Source organism: Hyperolius riggenbachi, chromosome 10 (genome assembly GCF_040937935.1).
Source record: "Hyperolius riggenbachi isolate aHypRig1 chromosome 10, aHypRig1.pri, whole genome shotgun sequence".
NCBI classification, from domain to species: Eukaryota; Metazoa; Chordata; class Amphibia; order Anura; family Hyperoliidae; genus Hyperolius; species Hyperolius riggenbachi.
In genome coordinates this window covers 279,134,512-279,159,507 of record NC_090655.1, presented here as the reverse complement: position 1 = coordinate 279,159,507, position 24,996 = coordinate 279,134,512, and the positions used below count along the sequence as shown (strand labels likewise).

The window sequence follows — 24,996 nt, the reverse complement described above, 5'->3', positions numbered from 1 at the left end:
CGGGTTCGCGAACGTTCGCCGAACATCGCCGCGATGTTCGGGTGTTCGCGCCGAACTCCGAACATAATGGAAGTCAATGGGGACCCGAACTTTCGTGCTTTGTAAAGCTTCCTTACATGCTACATACCCCAAATTTGCAGGGTATGTGCACCTTGGGAGTGGGTACAAGAGGAAAAAAAATATTTGAAAAAGAGCTTATAGTTTTTGAGAAAATCGATTGTAAAGTTTCAAAGGAAAAACTGTCCTAAATGTGGAAAATGTCATGTTTCTTTGCACAGGTAACATGCTTTTTGTCGCCATGCAGTCATAAATGTAATACAGAGAAGAGATTCCAGGAAAAGGGACCGGTAACGCTAACCCAGCACCAGCAGCAGCACACGTGATGGAACAGGAGGAGGCGCAGAAGGAGAAGACCACGCTTTGAGACACAACAACCCAGGCCTTGCATGAGGACAAGAAGCGTGCGGATAGCATGCTTTGTACCGCCATGCAGTCATAAATGTAATAAAGATAAGAGGTTCAATAAACAGGGACCACGCGGCAACGCTAACCCAGCAGCAGCAGACGTGATGGAACAGGAGAAGGCGCAGGAGGAGAAGGCCATGCTTTTTGAGACACAACAACCCAGGCCTTGCATGAGGACAAGAAGCGTGCGGATAGCATGCTTTTTACCGCCATGCAGTCATAAATGTAATAAAGATAAGAGGTTCCATAAACAGGGACCGGCAACACTAACCCAGCAGCAGCAGCACACGTGATGGAACAGGAGCAGGCGCAGGAGGAGAAGGCCATGCTTTTTGAGACACAACAACCCAGGCCTTGCATGAGGACAAAAAGCGTGCGGATATAGCAGCAATGCTTTTTGCCGCCATGCAGTCATAAATGTAATACAGATGAGAGGTTCAATAAACAGGGACCGGAAACGCTAAACCATCCCAGATGTTCATTGGTCATGTTACTTGGTTGGGGTCCTGGAGTGTTGCGTAGTCGTTTCCAATCCAGGATTGATTCATTTTAATTTGAGTCAGACGGTCTGCATTTTCTGTGGAGAGGCGGATACGCCGATCTGTGACGATGCCTCCGGCAGCACTGAAACAGCGTTCCGACATAACGCAGGCTGCCGGGCAAGCCAGCACCTCTATTGCGTACATTGCCAGTTCGTGCCAGGTGTCTAGCTTCGATACCCAATAGTTGAAGGGTGCAGATGGATTGTTCGACACAGCTACGCCATCTGACATGTAGTCCTTGACCATCTTCTCCAGGCGATCGGTGTTGGAGGTGGATCTGCACGCTTGCTGTTCAGTGGGCTGCTGCTGCATGGGTGTCAGAAAATGTTCCCACTCCAAGGACACTGCCGATACCATTCCCTTTTGGGCACTAGCTGCGGCTTGTGTTGTTTGCTGCCCTCCTGGTCGTCCTGGGTTTGCGGAAGTCAGTCTGTCGGCGTACAACTGGCTAGAGGAGGGGGAGGATGTCAATCTCCTCTCTAAAGTCTCCACAAGGGCCTGCTGGTATTCTTCCATTTTGACCTGTCTGACTCTTTCTTCAAGCAGTTTTGGAACATTGTGTTTGTACCGTGGATCCAGAAGGGTATAAACCCAGTAATGGGTGTTGTCCAGAATGCGCACAATGCGTGGGTCGCGTTCAATGCAGTCTAGCATGAATTGAGCCATGTGTGCCAGAGTCCTGCCAGAATCCTCATCATCCTCTTGTGAGCGTTGTGATAGTTGTTGTGATGCATCATAGTCGTCACCTTCTTCCTGGTCTGCTTCTGCTGACCATTCGCGCTGAATTGTGGAAGTCCAACGTGCACCGCTCTGGCCCTCGTCAGTGGTGGCAGGAAATTCCTGCTCCAACTCCAGCTGTTCCTCCTCCTCTTCTTCGTCACAGCTGCTGGGGCCAGCGTTTCCTGAGGCGGATGGCCTGATGTTGGTACCATCACGCTGATCGTTTTCTCCTTCAGATTCCCCCAGTTGCATCATGACAGCTGTTTCCTTGATTTTCAACATTGACCTCTTCAGTAAACACAGCAGTGGTATGGTAATGCTGACTGAAGAGTTGTCACTGCTCACAAGCAACGTGGATTGCTCAAAATTTTGGAGGACTTGGCAGAGGTCCAACATGTTGGCCCAATCGGATCCACAGAAGCTTGGCAGCTGTCCGGATGCGCCTCGGTACTGCGCCGTCATGTACTGGACCACTGCACTCTTCTGCTCGCAAAAGTGGGCTAGCATGTGCAGTGTAGAATTCCAGCGCATAGGGACATCACACAGCAAGCGATGGTGGGGGAGATTGAAGCGCTCCTGCATCTTGGCGAGTGCCCCCGAAGCAGTACTGGAATTTCTACAATGTTTGGCCACTCGACGCACCTTCAACAGAAGATCGGCCACACCTGGGTATGTCCTCAGGAACCGCTGAACTACTAGGTTCATCACGTGCGCCAGGCAAGGGATGTGTGTCAGCTTAGCCAACCTTAAAGCGCGAATGAGATTACTCCCATTATCACACACAACCATGCCCGGTTTCAGTGCCAGCGGTGCCAGCCACAAATCCGTCTGTTCCTTTATTCCCCTCCAAATTTCCTCCCCTGTGTGCTGCTTATCCCCAAGGCAGATCAGCTGTGCTGCACTGCTTCTACGATCCTACTGCTGCTGGTGCTGGGTTAGCGTTTCCGGATGAGGTACAGCTTTGAGATGCGTTGGAGGAGAAGGAGTCAGAGAGGTAGGTGCTGCTGTTGTTATCCAGTGGGAGGGACGGCGGTGCAGCTGTTTGCGGCGTGGGCAACACCCGCGCCATAGCAGGTGAGGAATCGCTGCCAGGCTCCACAAGGTTCACCCAGTGCGCGGTAAGGGAGATGTATCGACCCTGGCCGAACGCACTCGTCCAGGTGTCAGTGGTGAGGTGAACCTTGCAGGTAACGGCATTCTTCAAGCTTCGGGTTATTTTGCTGACCACGTGCTCATGCAACTCAGGCACTGCAGAGCGCGCAAAGTGGTAGCGGCTGGGAACCACGTAACGTGGGATGGCCACTGACATCATGCCCTTGAAGCTGTTTGTCTCCACCACTCGATATGGCAGCATTTCGCAGGCCAGAAGCTTGGCTATGCTGGCTGTTACTGCCACGGCCCGGGGGTCATTTGCTGGCAATTTCCTCTTGCAATCAAACATCTCCGAGACAGACAACTGAACCGTAGGGCTGCACACTGAAGGGCTGTTGGTTGTTGTGTTTGATGAACACTGGGAGACCTCAAGAGCACTACTACGGAAAGTGACAGTGTCAGCGTCGTCTGATGTTTGTGAATGTTGTGAACCACGCAATGGCTGGGCTACTGCTGCTGCGGAGGCGGGTCTGGTGGTGAGTCTGGTGACCCCAAGGGAGGCAGTATTGCTGGTACCCTGTCCTGCCGCGTTTGCCCACAGAGTGGGATGTTTGGATAGCATGTGGCGGCTCATGCTGGTGGTGGAGAGGTTGTTAATACTTTTTCCCCTGCTCAGGCGGGTCTTGCACACCTTGCAAATCGCCATAGTACCATCCTCAGTGCAGTCTTCAAAGAAAGCCCAGACTTTGGAGCACCTGCCTTGCTGGCGATTTCTGTTTGCGCCTCTTTTGCCTCTCACTTGAACTTCCACGCTTGTGGTGCCTGAAATTGCGCGCCGCCTACCTTGTGGCACAAGGCGAACTCGTGCAGCAGTGGGTTCTTCAACAGACTCATCTGTGCTGCTGCTACGACGGCGATGTTCTCGTTCACAAACAAAATCTGGGTCTATGTCCACATTGTCCATACCCTCCTCTTCCATCTCCTCAAACTCGTCATATGTCATTGTGGGGGGCCGCCGCTGTGGAGTAGAGCTCCCCAGAACAACCTCTGCACAGCTCACTCCAACGTCGTCTTCCAGATCTTGTCGGCCGACTTCCTGCAATTGCAACCCCTCCTGCCCAACTTGCTCTGGGATTTGGGTTTCAAAGTCCTCGGACTCGCCTTGCATTTCAGTGCGCGGTGCATTTCCCACAGTTAATGGTTGTGAATCCGGGCACAACATTTCTGGCTGTCCTCCATTGACCTTTGAAAGGTGGAAGTTTGTTGGGCTGGGAATAGTTCCTGCGAATACCCCATTGTGTCCTGAGGTAATTCATCGGACTGGTTATCTGGCAGTTGTGTGCGTGGTGTCACTGCCGGTTGTGTCAGCTTTGTGCCCACTGGCTCCTTGTAACTGGCTGAGGACTCGGACCTCGTGCGTGATGTGCTGGTGCTGCTTAACCCACTGCTGGACGCTTGAGAGGTCATCCAAGTAATTATCTGGTCCTGTTCTTTTGGATTTGTGAGGGTTGTTGTCCTGGACAACATGGGCGGTATTGAGTGGGTTTTCTTGGGTGCTCCCCTGTGGCCTGTACGTGAACCGTCAGGGGAAACACCTTTTCCCTTGCCCCTCCCTCTTTCAACGGATTTCTTCCTCATTTCACTTATCCTTAAAGTACACGCTGACTGGCAGCAGTACAGTGGCAGTACAGAAATGCTTTACAGTGGTGGGTGAGCGGTGTACCACTATTCCCAGCAGCAACACAGAGCACAATGCTATACAGTGGCGGGTGAGCGGTGTACTACTGTTCCCAGCAGACACAGAGTGGCAGTAAACACAATGCTATATAGTGTGGCTGAGCAAGGTACACAGAGTGGCAGTAAACACAATGCTATATAGTGTGGCTGAGCGAGCGGTGTAGTACTGTTCCCAGCAGACACAGAGTGGCAGTAAACACAATGCTATATAGTGTGGCTGAGCGAGCGGTGTAGTACTGTTCCCAGCAGACACAGAGTGGCAGTAAACACAATGCTATATAGTGTGGCTGAGCGAGCGGTGTAGTACTGTTCCCAGCAGACACAGAGTGGCAGTAAACACAATGCTATATAGTGTGGCTGAGCGAGGTACACAGAGTGGCAGTAAACAGAATGCTATATAGTGTGGCTGAGCGAGCGGTGTACTACTATTCCCAGCAGACACAGAGTGGCAGTAAACAGAATGCTATATAGTGTGGCTGAGCGAGGTACACAGAGTGGCAGTAAACAGAATGCTATATAGTGTGGCTGAGCGAGCGGTGTACTACTATTCCCAGCAGACACAGAGTGGCAGTAAACAGAATGCTATATAGTGTGGCTGAGCGAGGTACACAGAGTTGCAGTAAACAGAATGCTATATAGTGTGGCTGAGCGAGCGGTGTACTACTATTCCCAGCAGACACAGAGTGGCAGTAAACAGAATGCTATATAGTGTGGCTGAGCGAGGTACACAGAGTGGCAGTAAACAGAATGCTATATAGTGTGGCTGAGCGAGCGGTGTACTACTATTCCCAGCAGACACAGAGTGGTAGTAAACAGAATGCTATATAGTGTGGCTGAGCGAGGTACACAGAGTGGCAGTAAACAGAATGCTATATAGTGTGGCTGAGCGAGGTACACAGAGTGGCAGTAAACAGAATGCTATATAGTGTGGCTGAGCGAGCGGTGTACTACTATTCCCAGCAGCGACACAATGACTGGGGGGACCCTGGCTAGCGTGGCTGGAGCGCGAACTACCCTGCCTGCCTACCCAAAGCTAAACCCACAGACAAATGGCGGAGATATGACGTGGTTCGGGTATTTATTTACCTGAACCACGTGACAGTTCGGCCAATCAGAGCGCGTTCGGGTCCGAACCACGTGACCCGTTCGGCCAATCACAGCGCTAGCTGGACGTTCGGGGAACGTTCGGCCATGCGCTCTTAGTTCGGCCATGTGGCCGAACGGTTTGGCCGAACACCATCAGGTGTTCGGCCGAACTCGAACATCACCCGAATAGGGTGATGTTCTGCAGAACCCGAACAGTGGCGAACACTGTTCGCCCAACACTAATCAGCACATGATCTTCTGTTGTCCTCCTCTAGAATCACCTCCTCACATTCATGTTTACAAGATTTTGCACGCACTTCACCCCTCCTCTGGAATGCCCTCCCACAAAACATTCATCACTCGCCAACCTTTGTTACCTTTAAACGCTCTGTAAAAACACATTTTTTCCGACAAGCATATGCGCTACCTTAGGCCACTTCCCTTTGTCCTAAGACCAAATTGCACTCCTACTAGGTATCCTAAAACACACTGCCTCTATATATTTGTTGCATACTACCTGTCCTCTTGTTCCCCCCCCCCCTTCACTTTAGATTGTAAGCTCACAAGGGCAGGGCTCTCTCCCCCTTTAGTGTTTTGGAAATCATTATACATTTTATTCATCATGTTATTTTTATCACTGTCATTACCAATTCTATATATTGTATTTTGTATCATTCTTTGTATTTTGTCACTAATTATGTATCTTGTATATCGGTGTACACCATTGTCTGTATTATTATGTACCCCATGTTTGTTTCTTGCTTTGTACAGTGCCATGGAATATGTTGGCGCTTTATAAATCAATAATAATAATAATAATAATTATTATTATTATTCAGAGTGGAGTGAGCATATGATGTTTCCCACGATGCATCACTGCTGAATATACAAATCACGCCTTTATCCCAGAAAGCTAGCCACACCTCCACAACCACTGGAATGCACTGATGTGTCAGCTTATTCATTGCACAGAGCCTCAATAATCCAACATGAATACAGACTGACTGATCCTCAGTGCATGGCATGGATTCATGTGGCTCTATGGGGTAAGGCTTGGAACACCCACAGTTACAGATTGCCCATTAAGCTAAACAATCTATTATCATCATCATCATCATCATTTTTAGTTGCTACACAACAGATACATCTACAATAACTCACACCCCTGAGTACTTACTAAGATGAGCGCATGATTCTGGGCTTACGGATGGGCTAGTCTTTGGCAGTACTCGGAAATACAAGTATTTCTTAACCTTCCTGGTGGTAACCTCGCCGCTATCCGTCGCGCCACACGCCCCCCCAGACCCCGTGCGCTGCCTGGCCAATCAGTGCCAGGCAGCGCCAAGTGGTGGATCGGGACTCCCACGACGTCCGTAAAGCTTTAGCCCCTGATGAAACTTTGACAGTGAAACCGGTCGGGTGAGGCGGACGTGTGGCTGGACAGCGTCCTATGATCTATGTGCTGTCTTCATTGTGGGTCCCTGTAACAAGGGCCCAGATGTGAGTGACTTTTTAAAAACTTTTTATGCTGTTTTTATGGAGCTACATTAAAATCGCTATAGATACGCTTAGATGTGTATTGTCTCTTTGCATGCTTCAATATGGTGAAATACTGCATATGAGGATTTGAATTATTCTGTCTATCTGGAGAGGAGGACGGCTGTGAAGACACCTGCTGCTGACCTCATAAAGCTATATTACAGACCCTGTAGTTAAGGTCTGTAAGGATCTGGTAAGCGCATCTGTTTTTATGGTGTTCTCGGTGGTGGACATAAGTGAACCTGCGCTGAAGTGATATATTCTATTTCATGTAGCGAGCCCTGGGCTGCTGCGCTGCCTCCTGGCGGAAATAATTAAACCGCCAGGAGGGTTAAGGCTTCCTGAACAATACTAAAGCGCTATATTACCTGGCAGATTAAAGAAGTTATCCTGGGCATGGCACAGTAACCATGGCCACTGACTGTCCTCAGAGGAGCTCACACTCCAATCCCTTTCATAATTGTAGAATGTGCTCTAGCTTATGTTAACCAGACACTTGAGGTCGTTTCAAAGGGGTTAAATAAAAGGGGTTTATTTACAAATATACATATGTACAAGTTAGATCATACAAACTGTGACTCACATAATGGCTCTATATACCCTATGCACAGTCACACACTTTCATTAGCTGAGCCCCTATTCTGTCCCACAGTCCATGGCAGCATTCCAAGAGAGAGCTTCCCAAGCATTGTCTTATATCTGGATACCACAGGTATAGAGACCCCTTCTCTGTGTTATACATCAATAGTTCCTGCCCTTAGCAGCTGGGGGAGGATAGGAACCTGTTGGGGTTGTTGTAGCAGTTGTCCACTTGCAGTTAGCACAGCCCTTCGCCATTCCAGATTAAGCACCTGGTTGTAGAGATGATTTGGTTTCAGTTGAAAGAGGACAGGTCCTTCCCAGAAACTCTTGTGTTGACAAACCAGATAACTCAGTTTCCTCTCAGCTTTCTCCTCAATGGCCATTTGCGGGGGCTGGGGTCAGAGTCTGAGGCCATTGTCTTTGCTGTGTTATTTACTCATATGCAGATGTGTGTGGTTGTAGAAAGTCATTTATGAAACACAGGCTTTCCACAAGGCCTCAGCTGATCAACTAGATTCACTGTAAATCTCTCATAGCAACATAAATGTCCAGACATACTTTTCCATTAAGGCACACATGGAAATACACCGTTTATACTGATAAAATACAACAATAGTCATAGTGTAATGACCTACCATATTAATATTATGTATTTATATAGTACTGACAACCTCTGCAGCGCTTTACAGGGTACATAGTCATGCCACTGACTGTCCTCAGAGGCGCTCACAATCTAATCCCTTTCATAGTCATAGTGTAATGTCCTACCATATTATTACTATGTATTTATATAGTACTGACATCTTCTGCAGCGCTTTACAGAGTACATAGTAATGTCACTGACTGTCCTCAGAGGCGCTCACAATCTAATCCCTTTCATAGTCATAGTCTAATGTCCTACCATATTATTACTATGTATTTATATAGCACTGACATCTCCTGCAGCGCTTTACAGAGTACATAGTAATGTCACTGACTGTCCTCAGAGGCGCTCACAATCTAATCTCTACCATAGTCATAGTGTAATGTCCTACCATATTATTACTATGTATTTATATAGTACTGACATCTTCTGCAGCATATTACAGAGTACATAGTAATGTCACTGACTGTCCTCAGAGGCGCTCACAATCTAATCCCTTTCATAGTCATAGTGTATTGTCCTACCATATTGCTGATGAAAACTGATTAGGTGGCTGCCCTTGGTAATCACGGCACCAGCGATCATCTGATGAGACTGCACTTACTCATGTATCAGCTGGACCATCACACACCTGCAGCTGTATACACAGACCAGAGACACTCTGAGGCCATTAGAGATGTATTGCCTAGGTCACAATGCACTGCTCAGCCTTGGTTACAGAAGCAGCAGAACGTACATCAGCTCTAAACTGCTATGTCAAGTGAATACCATTCTCCCCTACCTATAAATTACAGCTACATCTTATGTATAGAAAACTCTCCAGCATAACAAGTGTTACATAGGCACATCCCACTATAGGTGGGCTGTGGGTGTGTGAGAGCCGACAATCACATCCGGAGCTTTTATTGCAGCCTCATTTATCCTGGCTTTCTGTGATGCCCTAACTTCTAGGCTGATGCCACCCATCTGCTCAGCAGCATCCGTGTCACATGCGTATCACTTGCACACTTGCATTCTCATGGAAAAGTGAAACTTGATTTTAATTGACACAGCAGAGAACCAGTGACAGGGGTCTTCTAAAAAACATTTAAACAACCAGCTCCTCTTCCTATTTACTGCCTGAAGTTTGAGAAAACAACTAACATTTATATGCTGTAGCTTATCCCAGGACTATTGCCCTATAAGACTGTGTATCAGCCACTAACCTTCTAACCATGTGGATTTGTCTGAGTAGTTTTAAACACAAACTCACCTGTGTAATGATGCATATGATTGTAATCTCCATCATGACCATCAGGGGGTGCAGAAAAGAAGTTGTAAGCAGCAGAGGCCCAGTCTGAGGATCCCTGGAACATGGAAACCTTTCCCACCAGGTCAGACTGGAACTCACCTGATTGTATTTGTGTCCCACCTCTTATAGAGCTCCTTGATCATGGTGAAATATCACCTCCAGTTTAGTGTTATGTTTCTCTAACAACTTTAAAAAACTGCAGTCTTGTTTATTATTATTGATTTATTAAGCAAAGTAAGAAACAAGCATGGAATACATAATAATACAGACAAATGGTGTACAACACCAATATATTCAATGCAGAATTGGTAACAAAATGCAGAATTGGTAATTACAGTGACAATTGTTATATAATGAATAAAATGTATAAAACTGTATATTTTGGGCTCACCGTTTCTCCCCAAAACTGGGAGGAGGGGGGGGGGGGGTAGTCACTGCGTCTTATGGTCTTTATGCATAGAGTTCCTCACTTGTGAATACCTGCCAATACCAACCTCCAACCCACCACAATGGCAGAGACTCCCTGTACTGTGCCCATGCAGAGGAGGACACAGGGGGACACAAAGGGTATAGAGGAGTACACAAGGAGGACACAGGAGGATACAAGGGGGGCACAGGAGGTACACAGGAAGACACAAGAGGTACACAGGGGGACACAATGGGGCATAGAGGAGGACATGAGGAGGACAGAGGCAGACACAGGGAGACACAAGAGGTACAAGGGGGCATAATCCACAAGCTGCCCCTTCACTATGGATGCACCAGGTGCAGTGTGTGTGTGTGAGTCATGTGACATGCAGACTTGTGTGCACGGACGCTGGAAGCAGCTAGGAGCAATGCGGAAGACTGCTAGACGTTGCTGGAGGCTCAGTAAGTATTTAAGAGGCTGTAAACACCCTAAAAACAAAGTCTCCATTATCCCTCAGGCATGCCGGTTAGTTGGGGCTTCCGGTTGCCTCAACTAGCGGCAGCAAAGAGAGAGTGCTACTGACAAGCTGCAGAGGATGCGCAACTGACAAGCTGCAGAGGATGCGCAACTGACAAGCTGCAGAGGATGCGCAACAGACAAGCTGCAGAGGATGCGCAACAGACAAGCTGCAGAGGATGCGCAACAGACAAGCTGCAGAGGATGCGCAACAGACAAGCTGCAGAGGATGCGCAACAGACAAGCTGCAGAGGATGCGCAACAGACAAGCTGCAGAGGATGCGCAACAGACAAGCTGCAGAGGATGCGCAACAGACAAGCTGCAGAGGATGCGCAACAGACAAGCTGCAGAGGATGCGCAACAGACAAGCTGCAGAGGATGCGCAACAGACAAGCTGCAGAGGATGCGCAACAGACAAGCTGCAGAGGATGCGCAACAGACAAGCTGCAAAGGATGCGCAACAGACAAGCTGCAGAGGATGCGCAACAGACAAGCTGCAGAGGATGCGCAACAGACAAGCTGCAGAGGATGCGCAACAGACAAGCTGCAGAGGATGCGCAACAGACAAGCTGCAGAGGATGCGCAACAGACAAGCTGCAGAGGATGCGCAACAGACAAGCTGCAGAGGATGCGCAACTGACAAGCTGCAAAGGATGCGCAGCTGACAAGCTGCAGAGGATGCGCAACAGACAAGCTGCAGAGGATGCGCAACAGACAAGCTGCAGAGGATGCGCAACAGACAAGCTGCAGAGGATGCGCAACAGACAAGCTGCAGAGGATGCGCAGCAGACAAGCTGCAGAGGATGCGCAACAGACAAGCTGCAGAGGATGCGCAACAGACAAGCTGCAGAGGATGCGCAACTGAAAAGCTGCAGAGGATGCGCAACTGAAAAGCTGCAGAGGATGCGCAACTGACAAGCTGCAGAGGATGCGCAGCTGACAAGCTGCAGAGGATGCGCAGCTGACAAGCTGCAGAGGATGCGCAGCTGACAAGCTGCAGAGGATGCGCAACTGACAAGCTGCAGAGGATGCGCAACTGACAAGCTGCAGAGGATGCGCAACTGACAAGCTGCAGAGGATGCGCAACTGACAAGCTGCAGAGGATGCGCAACTGACAAGCTGCAGAGGATGCGCAACTGACAAGCTGCAGAGGATGCGCAACAGACAAGCTGCAGAGGATGCGCAACAGACAAGCTGCAGAGGATGCGCAACAGACAAGCTGCAGAGGATGCGCAGCTGACAAGCTGCAGAGGATGCGCAGCTGACAAGCTGCAGAGGATGCGCAGCTGACAAGCTGCAGAGGATGCGCAACTGACAAGCTGCAGAGGATGCGCAACTGACAAGCTGCAGAGGATGCGCAACTGACAAGCTGCAGAGGATGCGCAACAGACAAGTTGCAGAGGATGCGCAACTGACAAGCTGCAGAGGATGCGCAACTGACAAGCTGCAAAGGATGCGCAGCTGACAAGCTGCAGAGGATGCGCAGCTGACAAGCTGCAGAGGATGCGCAAATGACAAGCTGCAGAGGATGCGCAACAGACAAGCTGCAGAGGATGCGCAACAGACAAGCTGCAGAGGATGCGCAACTGAAAAGCTGCAGAGGATGCGCAACTGACAAGCTGCAGAGGATGCGCAGCTGACAAGCTGCAGAGGATGCGCAACTGACAACCTGCAGAGGATGCGCAACTGACAAGCTGCAGAGGATACGCAACTGACAAGCTGCAGAGGATGCGCAACTGACAAGCTGCAGAGGATGCGCAACAGACAAGCTGCAGAGGATGCGCAACAGACAAGCTGCAGAGGATGCGCAACTGACAAGCTGCAGAGGATGCGCAACTGACAACCTGCAGAGGATGCGCAACTGACAAGCTGCAGAGGATGCGCAACTGACAAGCTGCAGAGGATGCGCAACTGACAAGCTGCAGAGGATGCGCAACTGACAAGCTGCAGAGGATGCGCAACTGACAAGCTACGGAAGATGGGCAACTGACAAGCTAATGAGGATGCGCAACTGACAAGCTGCAGAGGATGCGCAACTGACAAGCTGCAAAGGATGCGCAACTGACAAGCTGCAGAGGATGCGCAACTGACAAGCTGCAGAGGATGCGCAACTGACAAGCTGCAGAGGATGCGCAACTGACAAGCTGCAGAGGATGCGCAACTGACAAGCTGCAGAGGATGCGCAACTGACAAGCTGCAGAGGATGCGCAACAGACAAGCTGCAGAGGATGCGCAGCTGACAAGCTGCAGAGAATGCGCAGCTGACAAGCTGCAGAGGATGCGCAGCTGACAAGCTGCAGAGGATGCGCAACTGACAAGCTGCAGAGGATACGCAACTGACAAGCTGCAGAGGATGCGCAACAGACAAGCTGCAGAGGATGCGCAACAGACAAGCTGCAGAGGATGCGCAACAGACAAGCTGCAGAGGATGCGCAACTGACAAGCTGCAGAGGATGCGCAACTGACAAGCTGCAGAGGATGCGCAACTGACAAGCTGCAGAGGATGCGCAACTGACAAGCTGCAAAGGATGCGCAACAGACAAGCTGCAGAGGATGCGCAACTGACAAGCTGCAGAGGATGCGCAACTGACAAGCTGCAAAGGATGCGCAACTGACAAGCTGCAGAGGATGCGCAACTGACAAGCTGCAGAGGATGCGCAACTGACAAGCTGCAGAGGATGCGCAACTGACAAGCTGCAGAGGATGCGCAACTGACAAGCTGCAGAGGATGCGCAACTGACAAGCTGCAGAGGATGCGCAACAGACAAGCTGCAGAGGATGCGCAGCTGACAAGCTGCAGAGAATGCGCAGCTGACAAGCTGCAGAGGATGCGCAGCTGACAAGCTGCAGAGGATGCGCAACTGACAAGCTGCAGAGGATACGCAACTGACAAGCTGCAGAGGATGCGCAACAGACAAGCTGCAGAGGATGCGCAACAGACAAGCTGCAGAGGATGCGCAACAGACAAGCTGCAGAGGATGCGCAACTGACAAGCTGCAGAGGATGCGCAACTGACAAGCTGCAAAGGATGCGCAACAGACAAGCTGCAGAGGATGCGCAACTGACAAGCTGCAGAGGATGCGCAACTGACAAGCTGCAGAGGATGCGCAACTGACAAGCTGCAGAGGATGCGCAACTGACAAGCTGCAGAGGATGCGCAACTGACAAGCTACGGAAGATGGGCAACTGACAAGCTAATGAGGATGCACAACTGACAAGCTGCAGAGGATGCGCAACTGACAAGCTGCAAAGGATGCGCAACTGACAAGCTGCAAAGGATGCGCAACTGACAAGCTGCAGAGGATGCGCAACTGACAAGCTGCAGAGGATGCGCAACTGACAAGCTGCAGAGGATGCGCAACTGACAAGCTGCAGAGGATGCGCAACTGACAAGCTGCAGAGGATGCGCAACTGACAAGCTGCAGAGGATGCGCAACAGACAAGCTGCAGAGGATGCGCAACAGACAAGCTGCAGAGGATGCGCAACTGACAAGCTGCAAAGGATGTGCAACTTACAAGCTGCAGAGGATGCGCAACTGACAAGCTACAGAAGATGGGCAACTGACAGGCTAATGAGGATGCACAACTGAAAAGCTATGGAAGGTGCGCAACTGACAAGCTACAGAGGATACGCAACTGACAAGCTACAGAGAGAAATGCACATGCTAAGTAAAAGAAGCACACAGCGCTCTGCTTATGCCGGGGACACTCGGGGTGCAGGGACACAGAGGATCTGTCTGCCTTACATTCTGTTCTGGTGGGCAGCATGGTGGTAAGCCTTTATCTAATGGGCATTACTGTAATCAGCTGCACACAATACAGGACACAGTGCACATAGCGGGGGACACACAGCACTCTGCTTATGCCGGGGACACTCGGGGTGCAGGGACACAGAGGATCTGTCTGCCTTACATTCTGTTCTGGTGGGTAGCAGCATGGTGGTAAGCCTTTATCTAATGGGCATTACTGTAATCAGCTGCACACAATACAGGGCACAGGGCACATAGCGGGGGACACACAGCGCTCTGCTTATGCCGGGGACACTCGGGGTGCAGGGACACAGAGGAGCTGTCTGCCTTACATTCTGTTCTGGTGGGTGGCAGCATGGTGGTAAGCCTTTATCTTATGGGCATTACTGTAATCAGCTGCACACAATACAGGACACAGTGCACATAGCGGGGGGACACACAGCGCTCTGCTTATGCCGGGGACACTCGGGGTGCAGGGACACAGAGGAGCTGTCTGCCTTACATCCTGTTCTGGTGGGCGGCAGCATGGTGGTAAGCCTTTATCTAATGGGCATTACTGTAATCAGCTGTACACAATACAGGACACAGGGCACATAGCGGGGGACACACAGTGCTCTGCTTATGCCGGGGACACTCGGGGTGCAGGGACACAGAGGATCTGTCTGCCTTACATGCTGTTCTGGTGGGCAGCAGCATGGTGGTAAGCCTTTATCTAATGGGCATTACTGTAATCAGCTGCACACAATACGGGACACAGTGCACATAGCGGGGGACATGCAGCCATTACTGCTCAGCCTAAATACATATATTGCAGTGGCTGGTAGACTCAGGGGCGGCACAATCACATCAGAATCTGGTACAGCACATTATGCACGGGGGAGGGGGACACACAGAGGTCTGCCATTGCCATCAATATATGTCATGGCTAACAACACAAGATGGGCCAACATCACTCCGCACATGGGGGGTACACAGAGGTCTGCCATGCATACTGCTCCGCTCTGGATGGGGAGGGGGGATCTTTCCTCGCACAGCCACAACTATACATGCATTTCTGTGCATTGTCTGCTGAGCTGAAGCAAGTGAGTGTGCAGAATGTGGCACACATACCATTACATGTATAGATCTGCTTACAGTATACAGTAAGGCTCTGGTCACAGAGTGTCTTTGTAGCATAACAGCCGAGGTTTGCCACACTGCAATGCACCGCCTATGTGATGTCAAAATGCAGCAGGTGCGTTGCAGTGTAATGGTGTCCACATAGATGCCCCTGAATTTTATAGTCTCTGCTACCGCTGAGGTGTAAAGCAGAAGAGACCCGAGCCTCAATGTACTGCAGTGACACCCAGATGCCCTGTGGCCAGTGCAATAGTCCTCTCCTAGGCTGACAATGCTTTAGCTGTAACTGGCAAAGCACAACAGTGCCTCTACTTTATGAGAAAGCTAAGGAGCGCTAACCTTCCACAGAAGCTGCTGGTTAATTACTACAGATGCCCTAAAGAAAGCGGTCTGACCAACTGCATGCCGGCCTGGTACACCAGCTGCACCAAGGCTGCCAGAGAAGCCCTGCAGTGAGCTGTAAAATCAGCAGAAGTCATTATCAGCACTGAACTACCAGCACTGGAACTCTTGTGCAGTAAAACCCCCATTATCCAGCACTGACAGGGATTGCCAAATGTCGGATAAGTGTAGCTTCTGGTTGCTTGAGACTTCTGGATAACTGTATAAGACTCGCTGTATGAGAAGGGCCAAAAACATTATCAAGGACAACGCTCACCCCAAAAATGCCTTGTATGAGCTCCTTCCATCAGGTAGACGTTTGGATCAATCTGTATACACACAGACAGACGGAAAACCAGCTTTTTCCCATCTGCTATAAACTTGTTAAACTTTGAATCCTCCCTGAAATAATTAACTGCGTACAAATTGTTTAAATATTTGAAAAACCAGGCATGCTTGTATAATTCCTCCATTTCTACCTTTGTTACTATCACTATGTGGTTGATTCATTAACCCTATGCATGCTCCATTAACTTAACGGGTGTTCCCTGTTTTATTGGCCCAATCGGCTTCCTGTCACGTTACAGACAGCCTATTGGGCCAATCAAAGTGCTGGGATGTCATCCTGTGAAACCAGGGGCTCAGGGCGGGTTCAGTGGTGGGCCCGTTATGTTAATGGAGCATGCGTAAGTTAGCAATACCGCAGCATAGAGTGTGCTGGAGATTTTACCTCGTGCTCCTGTCATTAAAGAGAAACTGTAACCGAGAATTGAACTTCATCCCAATCAGTAGCCGATACCCTCTTTTACGTGAGAAATCTTTTCCTTTTAATAAACAGATCATCAGGGGGCGCTGTATGGCTGATACTGTGGTGAAACCCCTCCAACAGGAAACTGTGAGGACTGTGGTCCTGGGAGTTTCCTGTCTGTGAATCTTGTTGCACTGTGGGAAATAACAGCTGTTTCAAACTGCCAAAAAATAAGCAGCTTCTCCTTCCAGTGACATCACCTGCCGGCAGTAAAGATGTCGCCATGTGATAATTGTCAGTATGTAAATCAGGGAGAGGAAAGATTTTACAATGGGCAAACACTGACTAAATCATTTATACATAATTATTGTAAAAACGAGGCAGTTTTTGTTTTTTTTTTACATTATTTCCACTGGAGTTCCTTTTTAACCTCCTTGGCGGTAACCCCGCGCAGGAGGTTTTCTCAGGCCCTGCTGGGCCGATTTCCGCACACCGATCGCCGCCGCCCCGCGCTCGATCGCCGCTATCCGCGCCGCCGTAGAGCCCCCCCCCCCCCCCCCCTGGACCCCTGCGCTGCCTGGCCTATCAGCGCCAGGCAGCGCTAAGGAGTGGATCGGGACTCCCTTAGATGTCACGACGTCCATGACGTCGGTGACGTCATCCCGCCCCGTCGCCATGACAGGGGAAGCCCTCCAGGAAATCCCGTTCTTTGAACGGGATTCCCTGATCGCCTATCGCCGGAGGCGATCGGCGGGGCTGGGGGTATGCCGCTGAGCAGCGGCTATCATGTAGCGAGCCGCTACATGATTTAAAAAAAAAAAAAAACACAAAAAAACGGCAGTGCTGCCCCCTGGCGGTTTTTAATATACCGCCAGGGAGGTTAAGGTGCATTGGCAACAGATAGACACAGGCAGACAAAAACAAGAAGAAAAGTCAAGCAGTGTAGGTGGAAAACATTTACAGCATGAGGGGGGTAATACACCTGGGCAGGCGATGTTGTGCTACAGAGGTGCAAGGAGGGTGCTGCACCCCCTGTGGAGTTTGGAGGACCGGAGCGGGTGCAGGGAAGTCTCCGCGGCCTAAGGGGTAGTATTATCGTAGGAGGGCGGGTGCAGCAGGTGAGGGATAGAGCTCAGCAGGGGAGGGATAGAGCTCAGCAGGGGAGGGATCGAGTTCTAAATATTAACAACAATAACCATAAATTTACAAACGCGCAATCCCAAAAACGTCAGGTGCAGGCACTGGTATCCTTAACCAAAGAAAAAATACAAAGCAACCAAACCAGATTTTAGCCGCACACTGCCACAAGTAATTGAAAATACAAGGACTGCAAGATTTTTTTGGATCAAAAGTAGAAAATCTTTATTGAATAAAAGCTTATGAAAAATGCCATTTGCATAGTTCGGCAACTGCTATAGTCGAGCAAGAGACCACCACCACTCTCCAACCCATTAAAAACCCAGCCATATGCCGACCAAAGTGGTACATCCTAGTTCCTCCAACAGAGTACGTGAGGTATCCCGAGCCACAGAAATATTCTCTGTAGCTAGGTAAGAATTGAAAAAAATTCACTCACAGAGGTAACAATCAAAATTAATGGAGACCAATAACATCGGAATATAGGCGAACACCAATCGATTACCAATTATACCAGCATGTGACCCCTATTATGCACTGAGCTGATTGGCTATATGCATATAATTATGCCTTACACATAAGCCTATGCAATTGATTTTTCTAACTGGACTGCTAGATTAGAAGAGCAATAAAGGATGCATATATTCAAAAAATATGAAAAAATCGTGGTACCACTTTAAATAGTATGTTTCCAAAACCATAGAGGTGTCAAATGTTATAGTGCAATCCTGTCCCTTGAACAGCATATGTATAGTTCCATCAGGTGTCTCAGCATATATATATGGGGGGAAATTGCCCTAGAAAAAAATAATCTTACCTACGGTGAAAGACAATCATTAAAAAAACTACAGAGTCAGAAGGATATAATTATTAAACGTAGTGACAAAGGGGGAAATATAGTTCTCTGGCCGCGGGAGATGTACCTGGCAGAGGTTCAAGGACAACTCAATGATAAGGAGTGCTACGAATACGTAACATCTAATCCGTTTATTCGTTTGAAGGATGAATTGAACAGAAAATTACAGTGGGGAAATCTGGACAATATCCTCACTGAACGAGAGTACAGGGCATTGTGCGTGGACCAATATTGTATATGCAACCTAAAGTACATAAAAATGTCCAACAACCACCAGGTCGACCCATAATAGCTGCAATTAATGCACCAACTGAAAAGTCAGCACAATATGTCGACCGAAAACTCAAACCGATGGTGGAGAGATTACCCTCCCTTGTATTGGATACAATGCAATTATTAGAAAAATTAGATAAGGTTTCAGTTTCAGAGGGAGCTTTACTTGTAGGCCTTGACGTAGAGTCACTATTCTCTTCTATTCCAAATCATGTGGGCCTAAGGGCAGTTGAAAAATATCTGTCTAAGTATTACCCCTGTGAGGATGACCACAATAATTTTGTAGGCCAACTGCTGTAAATGTATTTTGGATAATTTCTTTTCTTTTGATGGAAGGTTCTATAGACAAAAGAGGAGTGTGGCCATGGGGGCGGCGTGCTTTCCGGCTTATGCGTGTCTTCACCTGGACGCATGGGAGGAGGAGAGGGTCTATGTGGAGCCATGTTTCTGGGAGCACGCCCCCCTGTGGCTTCGCTATGTGGATGATATATTCATGTTATGGACCGGCACTAGAAAGCAGTTGGAGCAATTTATCCCATTTTTGAATACTAATAATTACAATATTTTTTTAACATACAAAGTGCATGAACAAGAAATTTAATTTTTAGATGTTAAAATCAGAAAGGAAGGCGACAAACTGAAAACCTCGACTTATGGAAAACCGACAGCAGGTAACCGTTTACTTCACTATAATAGTGCCCACCTTGATTCACAAAAGAGGGCAGTTCCTATTGGACAGTTCCTGAGACTGCGTAGGAACTGTAGTGATGTGGCAGAATTTAAAATGGAGGCCCACGATTTGAAGGAGAGACTAAGAGCACGAGGTTATCCTCACAAGTTATTGAAATCAGCCCTGTATCGGGCATTAAGAATAGATCGAGATACACTATTGACCCAAAAAATCAAACATGACGAAAATCTACCTATTTGCCACATTGGGGTAGATTGAAAGATACTCTACATAGGTTCTGGCCCATTCTATTGACAGAGAAGAGACTTTCAAAGATAGTGGGACCTAGACCTGTATTAACCGCAAGAAGAAATAAAAACTTAGCTGACTTGTTGACATCTTCTGAGTTTAAAACTTACCCTAGACAACAATTTTTTAAACCTTAAAATGGGATGCGCAAATGTAATGACTGCTCTATATGTCCCTTGGTAGAGGTTACCGGTAAATTTACTAACTCAGCTACAACAAAAACTTTTTTCATTAGATATCCTATGACATGTAAGACTAAAAACGTAGTATATCAGATGATATGCCCATGTGGGAAATTTTATATAGAAAAAACAAAGCAGCACGTGAGAAGTATTGTCGATGGAGGAAAAAAGGAAAATGCCGAAAAAGAAAAAACTCCAGTGGCTCTCCACTTTTTAGAACATCCTAATGCTGATCCCTCTGTGTTAAAGGTAAAAGCGATCTACCATCTAGACCCTGGAATTAGATTGACTAATACAGATGTGCAATTGTACGAGAAGGAGAGTTTTTGGATATACATGCTGGATACTTTGAGCCCCAAGGGTCTAAATACTGACCTAAATTTGAAGGTGTTTTTGTAAATATACATATATATGTACAGTTATGTTTTGGGAATTGAGATGGAGGTAGGGCTGCTGGCCGCCTTTGGGGGAGGGGGAGACATTCCCGGTTAGTTTATATGGATATGTAGATGCCATGATTCCATGTAGACTATGCCCACCTATAGGTAAGAATATAATAAAAATGTTTTAACAAGATTATAAAGTGAACCTATAGTGTATCAAAATAGTGGGACTGCTAAGGTTAGTCATATAATATGAAATGTTGTAGTCTGTGCTTAAGTCACAAGATGGCGAATGTTTCCTATTATTGGAAAGTTGGGTGTGGTGTAATAACACCTACCAGCCACACGATGTCAGCATAGGATAAGAAATGACTATACAGCAGCCTCACATAATGGAAATGAAAAAACATTGAACGTTTTGGCCACAAGATGGTGGTAACTTGGCAAATATCCAAAAGTTAAGTATCCCAGCTATAAACACACCATACTTTGTCACACAGTGAATGTGGAAAAAGGTGATTGATCTGATGAAGTTCCGGGGGCGGGACGAAATGCGCCAACATGGATCACGGACATAGCTGGACACACCAAGCAGCCATGCCAGCATGGTAGGGAGACCAATATCTATGCAAGTCTGGGCCCAGCAAAACTAGGACTTTCATACAGGCATAAAGAGAAACAAAAGCACTGCCAGGAAAACGATAAGTATATAAGCTATCTAATAGAGCAATGCATTGCCCGCTGAGGTCTGTTTGGGAAAGGATTCCTGTTGCGATTGGGCAGTGAATCAAATGTAATGACTGCTATTTTTATTGCTGATGCCAAGATACATCAGGACAGCGTTTATCTTGCTGTGATGCTAAGCTGACAGGGAGCTAAATGCTTGCCTTGCTACACATCAACTGTCGCTTTACAGCTATATTGAATGAAGAGCTTTATGCTTGTGGCTGTATGTAAGCCTGTTTATCCAGCTAATTATCAAAAGGACTGTGTTCTTTGGCTTGCTGCTACCTGTGCCTGCTTTTTTGTGGATAAGATCATTGCCTATATGCTTAACAAGAAATATATGCTGAGACACCTGATGGAACTATACCTATGCTGTTCAAGGGACAGGAATGCACTATAAAATTTGACACCTCTATGGTTTTTGGAAACATACTATTTAAAGTGGTACCACGATTTTTTCATATATTTTGAATATATGTATCCTTTATTGCTCTTCTAATCTAGCAGTCCAGTTAGAAAAATCAATTGCATAGGCTTATGTGTAAGGCATAATTATATGCATATAGCCAATCAGCTCAGTGCATAATAGGGGTCACATGCTGGTATAATTGGTAATCGATTGGTGTTCGCCTATATTCCGATCTTATTGGTCTCCATTAATTTTGATTGTTACCTTTGTGAGTGTATTTTTTTCAATTCTTACCTAGCTACAGAGAATATTTCTGTGGCCCGGGATACCTCACGTACATTGTTGGAGGAACTAGGATGTACCACTTTGGTCGGCATATAGCTGGGTTTTTAATGGGTTGGAGAGTGGTGGTGGTCTCTTGCTCGACTATAGCAGTTGCCGAACAATGCAAATGGCATTTTTCATAAGATTTTATTCAATAAAGATTTTCTACTTTTGATTCAAAAAAATCTTGCAGTCCTTGTATTTTCAATTACTTGTGGCAGTGTGCGGCTAAAAACTGGTTCGAGGGATAGAGTTCAGCAGGAGGGCAGGCTCAGCAGGGGAGAGATAGAGTTCAGCAGGAGGGCGGGCTCAGGAGGGGAGGGAGAGAGTTCAGCAGGAGGACGGACTCAGCTGGGGAGGGATAGAGTTCAGCAGGACGACGGACTCAGCAGGGGAGGGATAGAGTTCAGCAGGAGGGTGAACAGCATGGGAGGGATAGAGTTCAGCAGGAGGGTGGGCTCAGCAGGGGAGGGATAGAGTTCAGCAGGAGGGTGGGCTCAGCAGGGGAGGGATAGAGTTCAGCAGGAGGGTGGGCTCAGCAGGGGAGGGATAGAGTTCAGCAGGAGGACGGACTCAGCAGGGGAGGGATAGAGTTCAGCAGGAGGGCGGGCTAAGCAGGGGACGGATAGAGTTCAGCAGGAGGGTGGGCTCAGCAGGGGAGGGATAGAGTTCAGCAGGAGGGTGGGCTCAGCAGGGGAGGGATAGAGTTCAGCAGGAGGGTGGGCTCAGCAGGGGAGGGATAGAGTTCAGCAGGAGGGTGGGCTCAGCAGGGGAGGGATAGAGTTCAGCAGGAGGGTGGGCTCAGCAGGGGAGGAATAGAGTTCAGCAGGAGGGTGGGCTCAGCAGGGGAGGGATAGAGTTCAGCAGGAGGGTGGGCTCAGCAGGGGAGGGATGGAGTTCAGCAGGAGGGCAGGCTCAGCAGGGGAGGGATGGAGTTTGGCAGGAGTCGGGCTCAGCAGGGGAGGGATAGAGTTTAGCAGGAGTCGGGCTCAGCTGGGGAGGGATAGAGTTCAGAAGGAGGGTGGGCACAGCAGGGGACGGATAGAGTTCAGCAGGAGGACAGACTAAGCAGGGGAGGGATAGAGTTCAGCAGGAGGGCGGGCTCAGCTGGGGAGGGATAGAGTTCAGCAGAAGGGCGGGCTCAGCAGAGGAGGGAAGATGCTGCTACACCTGTTTGTTCTAGAGGAGATGGCCCTATAATGGTGGCCAGATGGGAGGAGCTCAAAGAATCGGTTGCCTGGGTGGGAGGGGTCACGCGAGATCTTGATGGCGCTAGACCTCATTCTCGCCGTGTGGAGATTGAGAGGTGGCAGGGATGATCCAATGATCTTTTCCACAGCGCTAATCACTCTTTGGAGTTTGTACCTGTCGCTGGTAGAGATGGCCCAAACTGTTAGCCGGTGGACAGTTCCTGGTGAACTTGGGCAGTTGACTGTAAAACAGAGAAACAGAGAGAGGGAAATCTCCTGTCCTCAGTTCAGTCTGGATGAATGGGAGCTTCTAATATCCCCACATCTGCAGCTCACAGCAGGTAAATAACAATGCTATATAGAACTTTCCTGGAGTCTCACATTCTTATTTTCACTTTAAGGGGTTGTATCCTGACTCTGAATTATGCACAGCAGCGAAATCAGAGTGATTTAAAATCTGGTTTATTCAGCTCCCAGCTAAAACAAATAATGATCATTTCAGCACTCTTGTGTTATCAGGAGTGTTTGTTCAGTCAGATAAAAGTGTTTTGGCTTTTATTTACTCTTCAGGAGAGCCATGGCTGCATGGGACTGCAGATCATGCCTCATTTGTATAGATAAAGCACCTGGTTTATTAACCCTTACATTGAAAAACAAAAAAGTGAACACAAAGCAAGTTCTAACTAGGCTCAGTACTATATGTACCCATATTTATCTCATCATGTCACTTCATATCAGGGACTTTTACACTTTATAAAACAATGCACTGAGTAGCATGAAAAAATCCTCAGCATTCTGTGTAAATATGGTAAAAAAAGAAGAAGAAGAAAAAAAAAACGTGCATCAGAACATTTGTAGCCAATATATTTTCCACACTCAACACAAGTGTTTAATAAGCTGTGACTTACGCCAAAAAAATTTCCCACACTCAGCACATGAATAGGGCTTCTCACCAGTGTGAGATCTCTCATGACTGACAAGATATGGTTTCTTAGCAAAACATTTCCCACACTCAGCACATGAATAGGGCTTCTCACCAGTGTGAGATCTCTCATGTTGGACAAGGTCGAATTTCCGTGCAAAAAATTTCCCACACTCAGCACATGAAAAAGGCTTCTCACCAGTGTGAGATCTCTCATGTGTGACAAAATATGATTTACTCACAAAACATTTCCCACACTCAGCACATGAATAGGGCTTCTCACCAGTATGAAATCTCTCATGGATGACAAGATTTGCTTTCTTAATAAAAGATTTGCCACACTCAGGACATGAATAGGGCTTCTTACTAGTGTGAGTTCTCTCATGCATAACAAGTTGTGATTTATTAACAAAACACTTCCCACACTGAGCACATGAATAGGGCTTCTCACCAGTGTGAGTTCTCTCATGTTGGACAAGGTTAAATTTTTGTGCAAAACATTTCCCACACTCAGCACATGAAAAAGGCTTCTCACCAGTGTGAGTTCTCTCATGTGTGGCAAAATATGATTTACTCACAAAACATTTCCCACACTCAGCACATGAAAAAGGCTTCTCACCAGTGTGAGTTCTCTTATGTATGACAAAATATGTTTTTCTCACAAAACATTTCCCACACTCAGCACATGAAAAAGGCTTCTTAACAGTGTGAGATCTCTCATGTGTGACAAGATGTGATTTCTGAGAAAAACATTTCACACACTCAGCACATGAATAGGGCTTCTCACCAGTGTGCAGTCTCTCATGTATGACAAGATCTGATTTCCTTGCAAAACATTTCCCACACTCAGCACATGAATAGGGCTTCTCACCAGTGTGAGATCTCTCATGTATGACAAGCTGTGATTTCCATGCATAACATTTCCCACACGTGGAACATGAATAAGACCCTCCAGCAGGGGGAGAGCTGTGCTGGGTATGAGACCTCTCAGGGTC

The 24,996-nt window shown here is 47.9% G+C and overlaps 1 protein-coding gene across 1 annotated transcript in view; it reads right to left on the bottom strand.

The window, feature by feature from the left end:
- Positions 1-24,996, bottom strand: part of LOC137535449 (zinc finger protein 208-like) — a 292,522-nt gene that overhangs the window by 28,937 nt on the left and 238,589 nt on the right. Inside the window, exon 12 of the mRNA XM_068257277.1 lies at positions 23,978-24,900. Within this exon, the coding sequence (XP_068113378.1) occupies positions 23,978-24,900 (923 nt within the window). The remainder of the gene's footprint in view (positions 1-23,977; positions 24,901-24,996) is intronic.